Below are 20,510 nucleotides of genomic sequence, written 5' to 3'. Positions count from 1 at the left end.
CATTGGCAGGATTTCTCTATATCAGCCACTTCTTCTATTTCAAATCAAATCAAATCAAATCACTTTTATTGTCACATCACATGTGCAGGCACACTGGCACAGCACATGCGAGTGAAATTCTTGTGTGCGAGCCCCACAAGCAACAGAGATGTGCAAACACAACAACACAAACGAGCAAAATACAAGAATGGCCAACCTGAAACTAATAAATATATGTACAATATATAATAGTGTATGCATTTCTGGATGTGTATACTAAATATTTTCCTACGTGTGTGTGTGTGTGTGTGTGTGTGTGTGTGTGTGTGTGTGTGTGTGTGTGTGTGTATACACATTTTTACAAATTAAATAGTAAAAAAAAAAAAAAAAAAATAATAATAATAATAATAATAATAAAATATATAAAATATACAGAGTTGAATATGTGCAAAACAAGTGGCATTTATATACAGTGTGGAGTGCATAATGTTGAAGTTCCAGTAGTGAAGCTGAGGTGTCTATGACGTGTTCAGCAGTCTGATGGCCTGATTTCTTGGTGGTACATGCCGTGCAGGGGGCTGTCCTCAATGATGGTTCCTGTTCTTTCTCCTCTTCTTTCTCAGGGGTCTGCTGCCTGAGGCATCCACTAAGCACACAATCAGTTGTGGCCAGTTGTGGTTTATATATATCATAAAAGCAACTGAAATCATCAATGTCCTTTATTACAAATGTTGTGTAGGAATCAGTAGTTCTGATCTTTTGGTCCACCCCACCAGATTTATTATAATTTGTATTTCTAATTATTTTTTTTAATTTTTATTTCATTTTTAATTATAATCTTTTAATTCAGTTTACTTTCAGTCCCCCCCCCCCCACCCCCCGCTCATTGTTTAGATTTTCTAGTTTTTATTTAAATAATTTCAGTTTTTAATTAGTTTTAGGTAATTCTGATAACAAGCACTCCACAACTGGCATTGCAGTTATTTTCTGCACACTTTGAAAAAGTCAAAATGTTTTCAATGGTAAACTTGGACTTTTCAGATAATAAAAGATATAAATGTAAAATATAAAAATATTTAAATGTATATATAAAAATATGGCATGATGAAAAAGTGAATAAGCTGATTTCTGAAGCTAAAATGCCTGAACAACTTGGCATACGATAAGCTTTTTGTCCGCTTTCGCATTCCGTCCGACTCTGAAGTCCAGCAGCGTTAAAGCAATGCTTTAACTCTGAAAGTACCCTGATCACAAACTTGAACGATCAACACAAATGCTCTGCGGACTAAAATAATTGTTTAATCGCTGGGTAAGTTCAGATTACGCACTCGCGTCCTATTTGTTTATTAATAAGTACTTTATAAGTACTAGTCTGTTATTATTGCTGAAAACTCTGTTTTACCAGCTGCTGCTGCACTTCACACATTCCTGCCCTCCAACCGTCTGCAGGAGTGTGTGAAGATGCTAAAAAGAAGAAATTTTTCAAAAGCAAAATACGCAAGTTGCCTTAATAATTGCGTTTTTCTTGAATTTGTATAACCTGCTCAAAGTCGACACTGGTAATGTAACCTGGTTAATAATAAACCTCCTCCCCCACTTTCAGGTCATCTCCTCATGGCAGAGGTTTTTTATGTTGGAGTGGACGTGGGCACAGCCAGTGTGAGGGCTGCACTAGTGACCAGGGAGGGCCTGCTGAAGAGCACTGCACAGGAGCCCATCGGCATTTGGGAGCCGGAGTCTGACCACTATGTCCAGTCCTCCACTGAGATCTGGGAGAAATGCTGCACAGTTGTCAAGGTGGGATGATTTATGGCCTCAGTGTGTGTTGTAAAAATATACATCCATCCCTCTACAGCAGCAGTCTGAGCACAGATACACCAACACAGACTCATGTGTTCATTTTAGCTAATTTTTAGCATGGATGTTAATAGTATTTTAGCAGCTAAAGAAAAAAAAGCAGTTTCTTCATTATATATATGTTTTAATTATTTAAAAATTCCTTCTAAAACGTATTATTTAATATTCCTACCGCCCTTACATTGTTCTCTGCTAATTATTTCAGCATTTTCTTCACTACATCAGCCATCGTTTGTTATTTTTAGCTAACTCTCGGTAAGTCTTTCAGTCGTTGTGTATTGTCATATGCTAATGTTTCGCTTACTTTGCTATAATTACTTTAAGCTAGTTATTTCGTCTTTTTATTCAGCACCTATTTTAGGTAAAATATAAAATATATTTACTATTTTGACCATTTTGGTTACCTTTAGCTAGCTACTGTACTCGTGCTTTTTCTGCTAACTTTCTGCATTTAATTCCCTCCTAGTTCAAACTCAGCTGTTGCAGTAGGCTTCTTACTACCAGTACATTTGCATAATTAATTAAACTAGCACCACTGAAGAACAATGGGCTGTGAGCTCAGTTTCTTGATCATTAATATGCCAAGTGTCATGACCATGAGGACCATTCACAAAGAACTGAGGAATGGCTTTCAGTCATTGTGCAAAGGCACTGTTTATAAGGTTGGGGAAACCTGCAGTCAGCTGAGACTGAAAAAGTCACTGGGATGAGTGACCAAGCGTTTCTCCCACTGAAAAGGCTACATCCAGATGATTTTTGGGATTTCCTTACCTAAATGATTGCGCATGCATCAAGACATTTTACTTCAAGATGTTGCACCTCCATTCTGAACAAGCAGGGATAGCTCAGTAGGTAAAGTGGTCGCCCCATGATCGGAAGGTCGGCGGTTCGAATCCACTTAACGGCTACCCTGAGGTACCCCTGAGCAAGGTACCGTCCCTACACACTGCTCCCCGGGCGCCTGCTTAGTGGGCTGCCCACTGCTTCACTGAGTGAATGGGTCAAATGCAGAGAAAAACAAGTAATTTCCCCATGGGGATCAATAAAGTATCCATTATTATTATTATTATTATTATTATTTCCAATACACAAAACACTATAACCAGTGGTCTAGAATTAAGCTGTGTGTTGTTGTTACACTGTAAACTAGTTTGTTTGAAATACATTGCTGAAAAGTTGTTATGCAGGACCCAATCAATTTCCCTTTTATTTAGAACTCCCCTGTAAATACAGCATTACTGTATGTCTAAAGAATATAGGGCATATATTAGTATCAGATCATTTTTTACACCCTAAGTTGGCCCCCAAAATCTAGTATTGGTCAGGCTCTACTCTTAATGGCAGCACACACACTTTGGCAACAGCTGCCTTAAGTTATGGGAGGTATATACTCGGCAGCTGGCATATGTGGTGGATGACTGGTCTCTGCGACAAAAAAATTAACATTACAGGGTTTTTCCTGGCTCCAAATGTGCCTGTGGGAGAAGCATGATTCATCCACATTAGGTTAAGGCAAAGAATATGTTTTACCTTAGTTAACAGAGGTTTATGTAATGAGAAAAATGTGAGTAAATTTAACTGTACTAAAAAAAATTAAAAAAAATACCTGTTAAAAATGCTGGTTGAAATCATCAGTAGTGGTAATTTCCCCTCAGTGGAAGGCAAAAACCTCATGGGCAAGGAATATTCAGGAATAAACTTGTATTAGACTCACTACATGTTGTAAACGTGTTGTGCTGAAAAATCTTTTCTATGTATTGCCAATGTACTCCCTAGGTTTCAATGTGCACTTGGTTGGGAATCTCAAGCACACATCCTGTGTGAACAGCTGTTTATTTATGAAAGGCAGAAATTGACATCATAAGTTGGTAAATGTATTCGTGCCCTCTTACGGTTGCAGGATGAGTAAATGCACGGAGGAAATGTAATTTAAAAACAACTGCGTGTATTTGTTCCAGAAAGTTACTCACGGTGTGGAGAAGAGCCAGATTAGGGGGATTGGCTTTGATGCCACCTGCTCTCTAGTGGTTTTGGACCAAAGCTTCCAGCCTGTGCCCGTCAGTCAGGAAGGTAAGCGATTTATTTTATTGCATTTGATCTGATCTGAATGCTTGGTAAGCATTGGTTATGTAAGCCCCATTTTTGCTGAGCATTGATCCTTCAGGGGGGGAAAAAATCACCCCTCCACAGTGAGGTCCAAGGTCATAGTCGGCTGCAGAGTAGAAGCCTGGAGCTGGATTTGAATCATGTTTTTGCTTATTAAGCAAGACACAAAAGCATGACCCAAATTCTTTGGCTAAATACTGAATTTGTACTCCAAGATGAAATCTATCCATGACAACAGTTTTATGTATCAGGTCTTAACAGATACAATATTATATCCAATATTAGCTCTCTGGTGTTTGTTGCCTTCTCCCTTACTGAACTGCTTTTCCCAGGTGACCCCCAAAGGAACGTAGTGATGTGGATGGACCATCGTGCTACAGAGCAGGCTGATCGTATAACAAAAAATGGCCACAGGGTCCTCAGCAGGGTAGGGGGAGTCATGTCACCAGAGATGCAACCCCCTAAGCTGCTCTGGCTTAAAGAGGTGAGAGGTGAACAAGGTCACCACTGATCTCTGCATGTTTTATTATTGCTCTTTGTACTGGCTGTTCAGCAGATACCTGGTGGGCTTTTTTTTGTTTGTTTTTTATTACTGTTTTAGCCTTAGCATATTTGTCATACAGTTGTTGCTTTTATTCTCACACACTCTGTCTTTCACTCATTCAGAATCTAAAGGAGAACTGCTGGAACAAAGCCAGTCACTTTTTTGATCTTCCAGACTTCTTGTCTTGGAAGGCATCCGGCTCTTTAACGAGGTGAGCTGTCGATGATGTTACGGAGACTTACACACTTATGTATGTCTAATAAAAAAAGGAGGTAGGTTTGAAAAGGATCACCACTAGCAGGCCTAAAACCCCTTGTATTAATTCAAACATATTTGCTGGTGGGCTGCCCCATTAAAAACAATAGTCTTCTTTCTGTTCTCAGTTAAAAAGAAAAGATGCAGTTGCCTAATCCGTTGTAAAATGTGTGGACAAAGTCATTGGTTTTCACAAAATACTTGTATCTAATGTGTGCTGTTAATAAAGCATGTTTATTATCCTACAGTATTTGCAAGTGGATGCATGTTGTCCAATGTTGCACAGGTCTTTATGTACTCTGGTGTGTAAGTGGACCTACTGCCCTCCAGAAGGATGGGAAGCCAGCTTCTGGACGAGCATTGGACTGGACGACCTGCTGGAAAATAACTTCTCCAAAATAGGCCAGAAAATGACATTTTATACATTCAGATAGTTTGACTGATTATTTCTTATATCTTTTACAGTTTTTGTGTCCTTTATTAAATTCTAAGAATTAAAAATTTTAAATAATTTTGTCATCCAGGCAGTGTGACGTGTCCTCCAGGAAGTCCACTGGGAGAGGGCCTTACACAGGAGGCAGCAGCAGATTTGGGTTTGGACCCAGGAACTGCAGTTGGGGCTTCTCTCATCGATGCCCATGCTGGAGGCTTAGGTATCAGATGACGAATCACACTTACTTGAAAACAAAAGTATTTTCTTGTCATGAATAAGCTGAGATTACTCAGTTTGCAGCCGCTTTCACACAGCCTGTGACTGAGGCTGTTCCATATGAAAGCTATAGTGAAAGCATGGAGGGTAATCACATAGCCAAGTCATCACACACCAGAGATGTGTAGCTGTTTTTTAATGGTGTGCTGGAGTGGTGCAGACATGCTGGAGGAGTAAAAATTGCTCTATGCTGTCGCGTTGTTATGCCTATTTAGAGGTACTGAAAGGAAAATGAAGGCATAAAATGTCAGTGATGCAAAGTTGATATTTTATTTGCAAAGTTGATATTTTGATATGCTACGTGTCAGGGTCACAATAAAAAAGAAGTTCATTCCTTAAGGAGCAAAGTTTAATATAAACATTTACTAAATAGACTTTAATATTTCATAATTTCCACTTGTGGCTGTGGCTTTTCAGTATCCTGTGTGCAAAGTTTAAACTTTAACTCCAAAACAAAGCATGTGCTAAGTTAAATCATTATTTTTGTAGGTGCATGAATACACTAGGAAACCAACTTAAACATCATAGTAATATGTATATGGACAAATGTAAATTTGGGCTTGATGGTAGTTCTATATTAGATGCTAGTTTATCCATCCATTATATTTTGCTTATTTAAAGCCACGTCACAGTAGCAGCAGGCTAAACAGGGTGCTCCCGACGGCTTTTCCAGTCCTTTCTAGGAGATCCCGGGGCATTCCCATGACGCGTCAGATATATAATCTCTCCAGGAGCTTTTGGGTCTACGTTGGATTGTCCTCCAAATTGCATATGTCAGAAAAACCTCTTAAAGGAATCTCCAAGGAGGAGGCTTCCTAACCAGATGCTTAAACCATCTAAGCTGTTTATGTTTGGCGTGGAGGCGCATTGGCTCTATTTCAAGCTCTCTCCTGATGTCTGAGCTCCTCACCCTGTCTCTAGTGCTCGCAAATAAAAGAAATCAACACAAGTTGCCTTTGTGGTGTGGCTGGGCTCAGCCTTCGAGATAGGGGAAGCATTTTTGCACTTCTTTGTGAAATGTATGCCTATTGATCAGTGGATGACCTGCCACAAGTTAAAGCGCTAATTATCAGGATAGTGTGATCCTCACTGAAAAGTGAAAACAACCTGCTTGACCAGCCGACAACTTGTGACTGTACTTAGTTACCAAAAAATAAATAAATAAATAAAATACCTTTTTTGGTTTTATGAGTTTGCTGGAAGAAGGAAGTGAGAAGGGAGATAATAGATGGATGATGTGATAATATTTCAACAACTATAGTTTACCACATGAGGATTAGGTGCCTAGCGTGTGTTAGATGTTCCCATCTTTAATATTATGGGAAATAAACTGAATAACAAACCCGCCTGAGATGTTAGTGAATTTCTGACCAGTGTCAGGGCAGCAGCAGACCTTCCTCAGGATCAGAAATCCTCACCATCTGGATCTGTTCTGTGAGCTGAACTCGTCGTGAACTCTTGCCTTTGACCCTCAACCGTGACCTCTGCCAATCACACATTGCTGCGTCAGTGAGAGGTTACAGCACTCTGCACCATTAGTTTCTGTTCATGTCACAGTGATGGAGACTGGCCTCCCACCTTAAACTCAAACCAGCTTGATAAACATTATTCCAGCAGTTAGCGTCACTGCTGAATCCTACGAAGAGGTTGGAGCACAATTTCATTCATGTGGATTTAAAGCTCTAGCAGCATCTTTGACACTTTGTGTTAGATGACAGCAAAAAAACCCAACAACTTAATTATTACAATGTATCTTTTTCCCCTGCATAAAATAAAGAGTGTTAAATAAAGCAACATTAACCTCCTCCTTCCAGGTGTGATCGGTGCTGATGTGAAAGGTTTTCATTTGCCCTGTGAGGGTCTGCCGATCACTGCACGCATGGCGCTGATCTGTGGAACGTCAACTTGTCACATGGCGGTCAGTAGTTCACAGCTGCTGTTCACCTGATTGGTGTAAAATTACCGTGCTAGTCTACTACTGTACTGTTCCCCAGTGGCCTTTGTGATTGTGTATATGTTCCTGTGAAAATCTCCTGATGACTAATAAAAACGTCTTCTGATGATTAATCGTGTACTCACCACCTTCATTTCCTAGGTGCACAATCTGTCTTAACTAGTCTGATAAGATATCTTTCTAAAAGCCACTCTATCTGTATTACTTGTTTATACTTATGTGAGCATTGTTAAAAATTGTTTATAGACATAAATTATCCTGTCTGCACAGGCCAACTGCAGTAACTCTGAGATGAGAAGCAAATGGCACGCATATCCTGTTAGTCCGGCGGTTTCTCTTTTAATTTATAAAATATCTACCTCCAACTAAAACTAACTAAAAGATTTCCTGTGCCATCAGATCAGTGAGCAGCCTCGGTTTGTGCCAGGAGTGTGGGGGCCCTACCTATCTGCCATGGTGCCTGGACTGTGGCTCAACGAGGGAGGGCAGAGTGTGACAGGAAGGCTGGTCAGTCTACTCATATTTTCTTGATCTTTTTCATTCATATTTAAATTATTTTTCAGATCCTCTTCATGCTCAATACTAACAGAAAACATGGAGACAAAACCACTTATTTTTTCCTCACCTTTCACATTTGAACTACTGGTTTGACAAAAGGAGCTAATGCTTTGAGATGTATATAGATTCAGCTTTGACATTATTAGTTGAAGCCAGGTGGCCACCAGTCATTTGTGATCCTTTTCAGTTTAAATGTATTGCCTCTTTCCTCCCTCAGATTGACCACATGGTGAAAGGTCACACTGCATATACCCAGCTCCAGGAACAGGTTCAGCAGAGGTCAGCTGATGCTTTTAATACTGCAGTTCCCAACAATGCTTTTGCACATCTGTGATCCTCATCAGCTGGGCTAGAATAATGTCAAGTATGCTTTTGGGAGATTAGAAGCTCAGTAATGTGCTTTCAGTGCAACTCAACTCTTCTCTGGAGGAATAGGAAGTTAAATTTTTTGATATACGGTACTTCACGTTTGCTGAAGATTGAATATAGATTTCATGCTCGCCAACCACCATGGCATTAATATAGGTAATATCAGCTATCATTTTAGGTGTCCTGGCAACAGTGTTTTTAATTTTATAGGCTTCCTTTTGCTGGCGAGAATATCTACAGCTACTTGAACAACCATTTGAGTTCGATGGCCAACTCCTGCTCTGCTGTCGATCTGCTAGGGTCCAGTCTTCACGTGTGGCCGGACTTTCATGGAAACAGGTCGCCCCTGGCTGACCCAACTTTGAAGGGCATGGTAAAGGCTATGACTTAAAAAGAAGGATATGTGTAGACTGACGTTGTGTTGGATGTGTGAGTATCAGATTTTAAGTTAGGGTATGCCTGCTTTGAATGTTTCTTCCTTTTTGTGCACTTGGGGTTTTCTTAATCTTTTCTTAATGTTCTCTTATGCCCGTGGAAGTCTGTGTTTCAAAGATCCATGCTCTACAGAATGATTATGAATGAATTCCACAATGATTCCACATATATGTGTGAGGCTTTTAGAAGCAGCAACATATACGCAGCTCTGACTGGCTGCTTTCCTGTTTTTGCACTTTTTTCATTTGTCACACATTTAAAAGGTTTAATCAAAACAAATACATAAATTCCATTGTAAAATGAGGGCAAATGATTAAAGTCAGACGTAGGGCTGTTCAATATAACGATATATATCGGATGACGATATAAAAAGGTCTATCGTTTCATTTTACACTATCGTTTGTTTCGTGGTGTCGCAAAATAAACTGTTTACGGCAATATTTTTTCATCGTTTTGATGGTCACTGTAGTGGCTATATTAATTTATTAAAGTTCTCTCTTTCTCTTATATTTAATATAATCACACTACGGATGGACAAGCGCCTGTTTTTATGCGTTGTGGTTAGCAACAACGACGGTAACAGCATCACGTGTCCGCTTGTTTATGTTCCACATAAACCTTTCACAATAAAGCTCAAGATCCTGTTGAGACTTTTCAAAATAAACTGAATCACGTGAAAGATGCAGAGTATTTACGGATGAGAAGTAAAAAAGAGCCGCCAGGTGCTAAAAAGTAAACCTTAGACTCAAACGTCAGAACAGGCTTTTCCCTGCAGCACGCTGTGTAATAAATACTCACAAAGAAAACGGCGGCCGTTACAACTTATGTCTAAAAATGTATAGTTTCATGCATCTGTTAAAACACTCGACTCCAGCTACATGACGCGCAGCTGGAAACACTTCCTGCAAGTCGAGCTGCCCGAGATTCACAGAATTTACAGAAAATGTTACATTTTTTGGATTTATATCGTTATCGGACGATAGAATTCTTATATCGGGATATGAGATTTTGGTCATATCGCACAGCCCTAGTCAGACGTTACTTTTGTTACATTTTCCAATTAAGGTGAGTTATTTTTGAACTGGTCCCTGTTATCCAACTCAAAGCTGTTGACTTATCTTTTTTTTTTTTTTTTTTTTTTTAATCTCTTTATTTTGATTTTTTGATACAAAAAAACAACAACCACAACAACAACAAAAAAAATAAATCCCAAAACAAAAAACAAGAAGCAACACAATAAGCAGTCTGAGACATGTAAAAGGAAAACTAATACATTATGGTAAATAATTGGGTATACCACCCATTTACACATTTGTCCTGACAAACCCATCCTGCCATTGGAGTGGGGCTGCCCCTCCAAAAAGATATCGTCATTACCGCTTAGTTTTGCACTCAGTCTTTCCATCGGTAAGATTCTAAAGATTTCTTTATACCACTGAGTTATTGTTGGTGGTTTTCATTGATCCAATTGAAAAGAATACATTTTCTTGCCAAAAACAATAATTTACATAGCAGTTTATATTTGTTAGCTGTTGACTCATCTTAATACAGGAAGTATTGTTAAAGAAAGCTCAGATTAAGTTATTTAGCTTTTCCTAAGAACCATCAGTAATGTTTCTAAAGAGCTTTACCATTGAATAAGACCATAAAGAACAGTGAATTTACAGGGAGTGCAGAATTATTAGGCAAGTTGTATTTTTGAGGAATAATTTTATTATTGAACAACAACCATGTTCTCAATGAACCCAAAAAACTCATTAATATCAAAGCTGAATGTTTTTGGAAGTAGTTTTTAGTTTGTTTTTAGTTTTAGCTATTTTAGGGGGATATCTGTGTGTGCAGGTGACTATTACTGTGCATAATTATTAGGCAACTTAACAAAAAACAAATATATACCCATTTCAATTATTTATTTTTACCAGTGAAACCAATATAACATCTCCACATTCACAAATATACATTTCTGACATTCAAAAACAAAACAAAAGCAAATCAGCGACCAATATAGCCACCTTTCTTTGCAAGGACACTCAAAAGCCTGCCATCCATGGATTCTGTCAGTGTTTTGATCTGTTCACCATCAACATTGTGTGCAGCAGCAACCACAGCCTCCCAGACACTGTTCAGAGAGGTGTACTGTTTTCCCTCCTTGTAAATCTCACATTTGATGATGGACCACAGGTTCTCAATGGGGTTCAGATCAGGTGAACAAGGAGGCCATGTCATTAGTTTTTCTTCTTTTATACCCTTTCTTGCCAGCCACGCTGTGGAGTACTTGGACACGTGTGATGGAGCATTGTCCTGCATGAAAATCATGTTTTTCTTGAAGGATGCAGACTTCTTCCTCTACCACTGCTTGAAGAAGGTGTCTTCCAGAAACTGGCAGTAGGACTGGGAGTTGAGCTTGACTCCATCCTCAACCCGAAAAGGCCCCACAAGCTCATCTTTGATGATACCAGCCCAAACCAGTACTCCACCTCCACCTTGCTGGCGTCTGAGTCGGACTGGAGCTCTCTGCCCTTTACCAATCCAGCCACGGGCCCATCCATCTGGCCCATCAAGACTCACTCTCATTTCATCAGTCCTTAGAAAAACCAGTCTTGAGATATTTCTTGGCCCAGTCTTGACGTTTCAGCTTGTGTGTCTTGTTCAGTGGTGGTCGTCTTTCAGCCTTTCTTACCTTGGCCATGTCTCTGAGTATTGCACACCTTGTGCTTTTGGGCACTCCAGTGATGTTGCAGCTCTGAAATATGGCCAAACTGGTGGCAAGTGGCATCTTGGCAGCTGCACGCTTGACTTTTCTCAGTTCATGGGCAGTTATTTTGCGCCTTGGTTTTTCCACACGCTTCTTGCGACCCTGTTGACTATTTTGAATGAAACGCTTGATTGTTCGATGATCACGCTTCAGAAGCTTTGCAATTTTGAGACTGCTGCATCCCTCTGCAAGATATCTCACTATTTTTGACTTTTCTGAGCCTGTCAAGTCCTTCTTTTGACCCATTTTGCCAAAGGAAAGGACGTTGCCTAATAATTATGCACACCTGATATAGGGTGTTGATGTCATTAGACCACACCCCTTCTCATTACAGAGATGCACATCACCTAATATGCTTAATTGGTAGTAGGCTTTCGAGCCTATACAGCTTGGAGTAAGACAACATGCATGAAGAGGATGATGTGGACAAAATACTCATTTGCCTAATAATTCTGCACTCCCTGTATATCACAGAATTTAAGGCCTTTATAAGCACAGAGCATACAGAGAAAAGTACTAAACTGAATCAATTTCAGCTTTTGTTTTTCATCATGTATATTTTATTAATAATTACATTTCATTATCTGTATCTTTGCCACACAGGTGTAGATACTGTAGGTAGGTGCAGTGAATGCTTAAATTGTATGGATTAGAATATACTGGACATTCAAAGCTAAGATTCAGCGCACTGTGTTAGAGGCCGGGATTTGATGAATTCATCATATATACAACCTTTGATCATCGTTTATGTCCAGTTGAGAATTAATCTGTGCACTCACATATTAAATGAACTGAAATCAGTAATGTGATCTCCAGTCTTGATATAAGGAATGAGAGAACTGACAGCTGTTATTTTAATCAGCCTGTTTCAGTTTCTTTAACTCTAAGTATCATAAAGTAATGTGGTAACATCTGGACTGACGAGTTTACTGTCAGCATTTTAATCGCTAGTTTAAAGGCTGTAGGTTGCAGCCATTGCTCTAACACTGTATAAATGTAACAGGCCTCAGTGTTGGTTCTAACAGTCTGAGCTGCTTCAAGCTTTATTTGTGAAGAGCACCGCAGCTTACAAAACACGTAGCTAGCTAGTACAGCTGCAATGTAAAATTTGCGATGTGTCCGTCCAACCAATCAGAGAGCTCTTTGCATCCCACGGTTTGGCTAATTTGCATTGCAGCAGGATTTTTAAAATGAAGTTGCTAATCTAAATGTTCATCCCTGAGCGAACAGGAAAGGGAAATGGATTTTGAAATGAGGAGTGGAATCGCCATTTTACAAAGCATTTTGAAAATCAGTTTATTAAATTGGAATATCTATATGAGTTGTTACATGAAAACTGTCAGACATTTGAGTTGGTTGTACAACTTGGACAAATACCATCATATTTAGCACTGCTTTGCGTTCTGATTTATCAGTTATTTATCTCTTTGAGGACTAGAACTTTTGCCTGCTCTGGTGTTCCATTTAATTTAATGAATACCTTACAATCTGATGACCAAGTTGACTGTATTTTCTTCTGTTTTTTTAATATTCTTGGTGGTGCCCGGCGTGGCCTGGCAGCTAGCCTCGCTGGCTGGTGGTCTGGTGAATGTCCAACTCTAAAGTTTCTCTCCTCTTTGAAAGTTCTTCAAATTCAATACACCGAGGAGTGTTGGGGTCATCGCTCTCTGTTGACTGGTGTTTTTTTTCTCTCTCAGGCATTTTGGTACCTTGCTGACTAACATGACTCTGTGAAGGATCCAAATGTGTTTAAATTCGTCGTAGTCGATGCCGAATGTTTGATAGCTGCGAACAAACCGGTGTGTTGACTGAAAATGGTTGACTTGAAGTGTCTCTTGTTTACTTATGAATTATAAAACAGCATAATGTTTGATATAAGATTCTAGTGATGCAGCCAAGTTCCCGACAAGGTCAACATTCCATGTGCAAATTAGGTTGTCACATGACATTTTTGAGGAAGGGATTATTTTTCTATTTTGTTTGTTTCAATCTCTGATATCTTTGTTAAAGATTTATTATCATTGCAATCCCATAAATATAACTGAAACAATTTAAAAAGCGATATATATATATATATATATATATATATATATATATATATATATATATATATATATATATATATATATATATATATATATATATTTTACAAATTATTAAATACACCTGGCCAAAGAAGTCACTGATTTTGAATATACATATTCCACTTACGTTATTTCTTATCACCTTGATTAGTAAAGAATAAGAACCAGAACTTACCTGTTGATTGTATTATGAAACAATTTTTTTAAATTTATTCTTTTAAAAACTTCACATCCACAGATTTGACTTATTTTAGTTGTGGTGTGGAAGAGAATTATTTTCACTAGCTACAACCAGAAAACCCCCTTTTCTCCTAATAAGGTTAACAGTGGCTGTATTCTGTTCAATTAAACTGTGTTTATCCTATTTTGACATATCAAAGTGTCTCCTGAAATATGGTCCATCAGCATTAAAACTCAGCACATGGGGAAATAGTTAATTTAACTTGAACTTATTTAACTTTGCAGAACCACAGATTGTGTTTTCTAGAGTGCTGGTTTGGTACAGGGAAAGCAAATGAGATAAGATCCTAATGACTGATTTGATTTTGTAAGTCACAGCAAGACAGTTCAAACCTGTGCCTTAACCTTATTTGTTGAACTCCCCACAGGACTGAATAGGTTCAAGTTGGCAGTTTTATACGATCTGTTTCAGATAATATAACAATGACCAATGAACATATATTTTGCTCTCTACATAGACAGAAATTCACATTTAACTCATGCATTTGTGCTCAGCAGCCTTTCTATTCTCTTCCTGTCCCCTCGACTTCAAATCAAATTAATTTCCCATTACACAATAAAATGCCATTAATTGAGTTTGCTACTCTTATTCGCTTACTTAGCTTATGGTCCCTCACTAATCATATCAAAAAGAAACTATTTTTATTTGTGAGTTTAACTTGTTATTATATTTGGTTATCCATGTTTTGTTTTGGTTTTTTTGGTAATTACTGGCGCCAAACCACATCTAAAATTCCAGGAAACAGAAAGCCAAGGAATGGAATATGAAAACCTGTTTTTAATAAATCACCAAACACTGGATGACAGCCTTGCTTTCACAAAATCTTAGACGGTGATCACACCCTTGCTGGTATTTTTGTGTCATTACTGTTTTGCAGGTAGTTGGACTCTCTTTGTCCCAGACCTTGGATGACTTGGCCCTTCTCTACCTGGCCACCATGCAAGCCCTCGCTGTGAGTCTGATGGCGTTTTGTGTTTCAAATGACTTCCTCTCTCTCAGACTGATACCCTAGCACCTTTAAGTACAAAGGAGGTTGTATTTGCTTTCTTGTAACTTTATTCCTGTTGTGTGTCCTCCTCTGGTTTCAGCTCGGTACACTTCATATTCTGGAGGCCATGAAAGAAGCAGGACATGAAATCAGAACCCTCTTCCTGTGTGGTGGATTGAGCAAAAACAACCTGTTTGTACAGATTCATGCTAATACTACAGGTAGTAAATACCAATAACATGGTTATATGTATATTTTGAAACACAGTTGCACAGTATGTACATTTATAATTTATTGAGAGTAAGAAAGAATGTTTGTATTAGTATTTCAATAACTTAACCACGAAATAAAGATTAAGAAGAAAATTTTAATTATGTGCAGCTTCCAGTGGCCACCTTTGAAGTTTAAAGAGTCCCCCAAAGTCTTTTTTTAACAACACAGCACAACAAGACAGAAGAAGTTACTCCTAGGATGGACTTACATGTAACTGAAGTAAATTTAGAATACAGACAATCAACAACAAAAAATAATTAATATATAGTAGGAATATGATACATGAAGACATTGAAGAACATTCAGGCAGAGAAGATCTGGAGAGAGGAAAAGGTAAAATAAGTTCTGTGATAGCTTTAGCCCATTCCATGTCTTCAATCTCATTCTCAGGATTGCCTGTAGTGTTGCCAGACCAAACTGAAGCTGTGCTAGTGGGAGCAGCAGTGCTGGGAGCATGTGCATCAAGACACTACAGCTCTATACAGGTAGAGTGAAGTTACAATACACATGAGTCAAACAACATCTGAGGGATTTGGCAGGAAATGCTTTTGAAACGTAATTAAGCACTCGTTAGATATAAGGTCTGAAGAAGAGCATCTCTGAATGGGCAACATGTTAAACATTGAAGCAGATGAGCTACAGCAGCAGAAGACCACACCGGGTGCCACTCTGTCAGATAAGAGCAGGAAACTGTTCTGATGTAACATTAAAGTTCATAAAGAACATGAAAGTATAAATCCAACTGCCTTGTATCAACAGGTCGGTCTAGTGTTGATGGTGTAAAGGTATGGGGGATATTTTTTGGCACACTTTGGGTTGCTAGTACCAAATGACCGTTCGTCAAATAAACACCTGACGAATGGTACGTAACTGGAAGTTTTTTCTGATATGTCACAATACCAACACAATAACATAACAAAAGTATCCCGGTGGAAATCCACTGAAACACTGTCGGCTGTCACAGTGGAAATTTGGATTTGCTCTTTTGCACAAGTAGAGATGGAGGTGCATAGTGTTTTACTCCAGTCTGCAATTTGACTTTAAGAGCTGGCTTCCCAAAATACATTCAGCGATTGTAGGGTAAGTTGTTCATTTTAACAGTTTTTCTGTTTAACAGAGTTAGAAAAGGATTAGAATCTGTGACTGGCTTTTTAAAATAATTTAATAACATTAAATTTTCACGGCACTGTTTGTGTTTTTGGTTTAAGCTGTACTCTTTGAATTATGGATTTCCGTTTGTATTATATTTATAGTTCCTGGTTATTCGGTTTCTGTTCTGTTTCTGTGCCTCCTCTGTGTTCTTGGTCTAATTCTGTTCTCCGTGTGTTGTATATTTAGTCTTAGTTTTCTGTCTTTATGTCTTCCCTATGTCCCACGTCTTGTTACTTTTGTCTCTGTGTTTCATGTTCCTCTGTCTCAGTATCAAGTCCACGTTTCTGTGTTATGCTTCCTGTTTACTTTTGCTTTGACAGTCTGTCCTTGGTTAATGTATTCTGCTTTTCTTCCTTTGTCTCACTATGGGGGTGTCTAAATTCATGGGCTGCATCCTCCTGAGGACACATTTGTAGGCCGATTATGTCACAGCGACGCGACGAAGGCTGTCCAAATTCGTAGACTCCTCCGAATGCAGCCGACAAATGTGTCTTCCTTTTCTCCGAATTTGAAGGATGGGTCGGGTGTGTCCTTCGTGGCCCACCATATCCCAGAATTCATAGTGTGGCTTAGCCAATTCCAGTTTTCAACAATGGCGGCCGCTACTAAGTTTTAAATTACTCATACTAATCTTTCTGGGTCACAAAATAAACTTTTAACATATTTTCAGACCAGAATGTAGCTGTGTAAACTTCAAATATCTGCTCAGTTTATCAAGATATCACGTATTTGTAAAAATGCTCCGACGTTTTCGGAGACGTCTGCTACCCACCAGCTCGATAGCTAGCCGGGAGCTCGAGGGTCACTGAAGCCGCAGAGAACGGCACAACTCCCGGCACATCATTTTCAGATCACCGCGGACTTTTGCTACTCAGGTTAAACGTAATATATAAGTCACTTAGACAACCTAAAATTGTTATTGTTTGGCTTTTTTCAGTGTTGTATTTGTTTGTGAGTAAATCGGTTTGGCTGAGATTCAAGTTATTAGATTAGATTAGATTAGATTAGATTAGATTAGATTAAAAAAAAAACTTTTTTAATCCCCCGGGTGGTTTTCACACAGCTGAATAAACGTCAAACAGAAAACAGATTAAACAGAAGTGTGAGATGGTCGAGAATTTACGCCAGTGTCCTGTTATATTTCAGATAGCAAGGAGCAGACAGCTGAGTTTATTAAACTCCACCGAGACAGCGGTGACGCAAATCTGAAGGCTAGACCGTCCAATTTCACAGCCGTTTACTTCCGGCCTACCCGACCTTCTGAGGACCCGGCCCACATAGACCGCGAAGGCCGAGTCCTCAGGAGGATGCAGCCCATGAATTTGGACATGACTTATATCTGATTTGTACCACCTGTGTTCCCACCTGTTCCCCATCATTGTCTTGCCCTCTCATTTAAGCCCTGTGTTTCCCTTTGCCCTTTGTTGCATCGTAACCTCACTGTGCTGTGTTTCTCCCTTCGTGTTCCTGATGAAATTCTAGTTCTCAGTCCCTGTGTTTCTTTTCCTAGTTTGTGTTTTTTATTTACTAGTTTCCAGTTTAGTTTCTATTTTATATGTTCAAAGTTTTGGTTTGTTTTTTGGGAAGTTTCTTTCTATGGAAAAGTATTCCCAGCAATAAAAGCTGCTGCTTTAAGTTTGTCCTCCGTTTGGCTCCTACATCCTGCCTGCCACAGCACACACCTTGACATAAATACATTTCAGTCAAAGAGGACACGTTTGATGAAGTGGTTGCATTTGAAGAACATATAAGTAATCCCATGTTTCTGAAACTTGGCTTTAAAGGGATGTTAATGATAACCACTTCATTATAAATACAATATGGATAGCATTTTTTAAAGAGACTGCCCCTGCTACTTAAATGTAAACTGCATATATCCCAGTTTATTTTGTAAAAGCCAACATCTTTTTTTTGTCAGCATCATAGAAGACTGTGTTGTGCAGCTGTTTTGAGCAGTTGAGCAGTACTTAAAAACGAAATACGTGTCTCTTTAATCTAGGTCAACTTGGTATTTTAATGTTTAGTTTACAGTTTACAGTCTGCAGCAGTTTGCAGTGTAATCATTAAATGCTGTAGTGTCATGGAAACACAGCAGAGGTCAAACATGACATAGGTTTTGTCATACATAATCACTGACTCACTGCCTGCATCTGCTAGGTGGAACCAAACTACATAATAAGCAATGCACTGTGCTGGCTTTTGTTACAGACAGGTATGGATTCATCTTGTGTCAGGTCAACTCATCATCTCTTTGTGTCTCAGCTCCACAACTCTGAGCAGCCTCAAAGCCAGACAGACTAAAAATACGATGCTGTTATTTGGACGAGGATGCACCTGTCAACCCATTACGAACATAGACACAGCAGGCAGTTGTGTTGTCTGAGCCTCCGAGCTGCAAACAGTCAGCTGCATGGATTTTGTAGGTTTAGACAGCAGAGGGGCCCTGCACTGCATTAATTATAAACTCCGCCACAGCAGCAGGCTGCTGCTTTTACTATAACTGGGTCATGGCTGACATGAAGCTGAATCAGTGTGCTATCATTTATTGAATGAAATTCATGTCTGTGTCTTGTGTTTCAGGAGGCCATGGAAAAAATGGCTAAAGTGGGGAAAGTCGTCCAGCCTGACAGTGAAGTCCAGAGGTGAGGAATTCTGCAACAGGAAAGGAAACGCTTGACTCTGATGCCTTCTTTGTGTTTAATAATTGATATAGTTATGGGATATTTTAGGAATGAAATCCGAAATATACAGCAGGCATCAAATTTATCTCATGATTTTCTTTATTCCTTCCTTTTTTTTCAGCTTCTATGAGAGGAAGTACAAGGTGTTCCTGCGACTGCTCGCCCACCAGAGGGAGTGCCAGGCCCTCATGAGCCAGAGATGACAGTGCTGGTGGGAGGTGCCTGAGATGAAGCTCGCTCTCTGTGACACAACAGTGATGACAAATCAAGAACGAGACGTCTTAACCTTGCTGCTTTTTTCAGTATAAATAATGTTTTTTTAATTCCATTATGGGGGTTTAACATTCTCATATGATACTATGTCATATATGCAGGACTTATCAGATGACATATGGCATCAGATCTCTGTGTAAAACTATGTGTTTCAAATTCAGGCTGAATGGGACAAGTGGCAGTTAAAGTCAAACATCATGGAGTGTTATCTTCTAATGCATTCCTAATAAATATTTCAAATGAACACTCCTGTCTCTGTCACTCCAGCCTAATGTGTCTGGATAAACAAGCTTATGTCCTTCCAGTCAGCGTTCAGTGACATTCATTTTTAAACTGCTTGTCCTTTGTTCTCTCCTCACTCGACTTCATCCCTCCATTTCCTGTTTTTAACACCTCCCTTGTCCTTAAATTCTCCTGTCTGCTGCTCACAGAGGGGAAGCCTGTTGCCATCGTTCCCCTAGATAAAAGTTGATAAGCTCTTAGCTGATGCTGTCAACCCGGTGAGGAGGGAACACCAAATCCCACACAGCTGAGTTAACACTTCAAACACAACTAACTTAGGATACAGAGGAGATCCTGGACATATATATATATATATATATATACACATACATACATACATACATACATACACATATATATATATATCCATCCCATCCATCCATTCGCTACCGCTTATCCTTTTCAGGGTCGCGGGGGGTGCTGGAGCCAATCCCAGCTGTCATAGGGCGAGAGGCGGGGTACACCCTGGACAGGTCGCCAGTCTGTCGCAGGGCTAACACACAAGGACAGACAACCATTCACACTCACATTCACACCTAGTGGCAATTTGGATTATCCAATTAACCTATCCCCACAAACTGCATGTCTTTGGACGGTGGGAGGAAGCCGGAGTACCTGGAGAGAACCCACGCAAACACGGGGAGAACATGCAAACTCCACACAGAAAGACCCCAGCCTGATGGTGGAATTGAACTCAGGACCTTCTTGCTGTGCAGCAACAGTGCTAACCACCGTGCCACCATATATATATATATGTATGTGTATGTATGTTTTTATATATATATATATATATATATATATATATATATATTTTTTTTTTTTTTTTTTTTTTTTTTAACTCAAAAGTACAGTTTTTAAATTTAACCCTAACCCTTGTGCGCGTTTTTTATTTTGACAGCGAATACGCACCTGTGGACCACTTATGTGCAGCCCTGGTTATTTAGCTCATCATATTGCAGCCACAGAAATTATTTTGTCCATGAAACCATAAAGCTGCACTTTCTTTTTGCCTTAT

At 39.2% G+C, this 20,510-nt stretch overlaps 1 protein-coding gene across 1 annotated transcript; it reads left to right on the top strand.

The window, feature by feature from the left end:
* The first annotated feature begins 1,164 nt into the window (after positions 1-1,164).
* On the top strand, positions 1,165-19,457 carry fggy (FGGY carbohydrate kinase domain containing). The gene is made up of 16 exons (XM_080861908.1): positions 1,165-1,288; positions 1,583-1,776; positions 3,795-3,906; positions 4,275-4,426; positions 4,609-4,697; positions 5,028-5,143; positions 5,266-5,394; positions 7,265-7,368; positions 7,804-7,911; positions 8,180-8,241; positions 8,542-8,704; positions 14,724-14,798; positions 14,935-15,055; positions 15,498-15,592; positions 18,840-18,901; positions 19,062-19,457. Exons 2-16 carry the CDS (start codon positions 1,594-1,596, stop codon positions 19,141-19,143), a joined length of 1,653 nt encoding a protein of 550 aa, XP_080718034.1. The 5' UTR covers positions 1,165-1,288; positions 1,583-1,593; the 3' UTR covers positions 19,144-19,457.
* The last annotated feature ends 1,053 nt before the right edge of the window (positions 19,458-20,510 follow it).

Source organism: Rhamphochromis sp. 'chilingali' (assembly GCF_963969265.1).
Source record: "Rhamphochromis sp. 'chilingali' genome assembly, chromosome: 16".
Lineage (NCBI taxonomy): Eukaryota > Metazoa > Chordata > Actinopteri > Cichliformes > Cichlidae > Rhamphochromis > Rhamphochromis sp. 'chilingali'.
The sequence above is the reverse complement of the archived record's forward strand: the minus strand, read 5'-3'. Positions and strand labels throughout refer to the sequence as shown.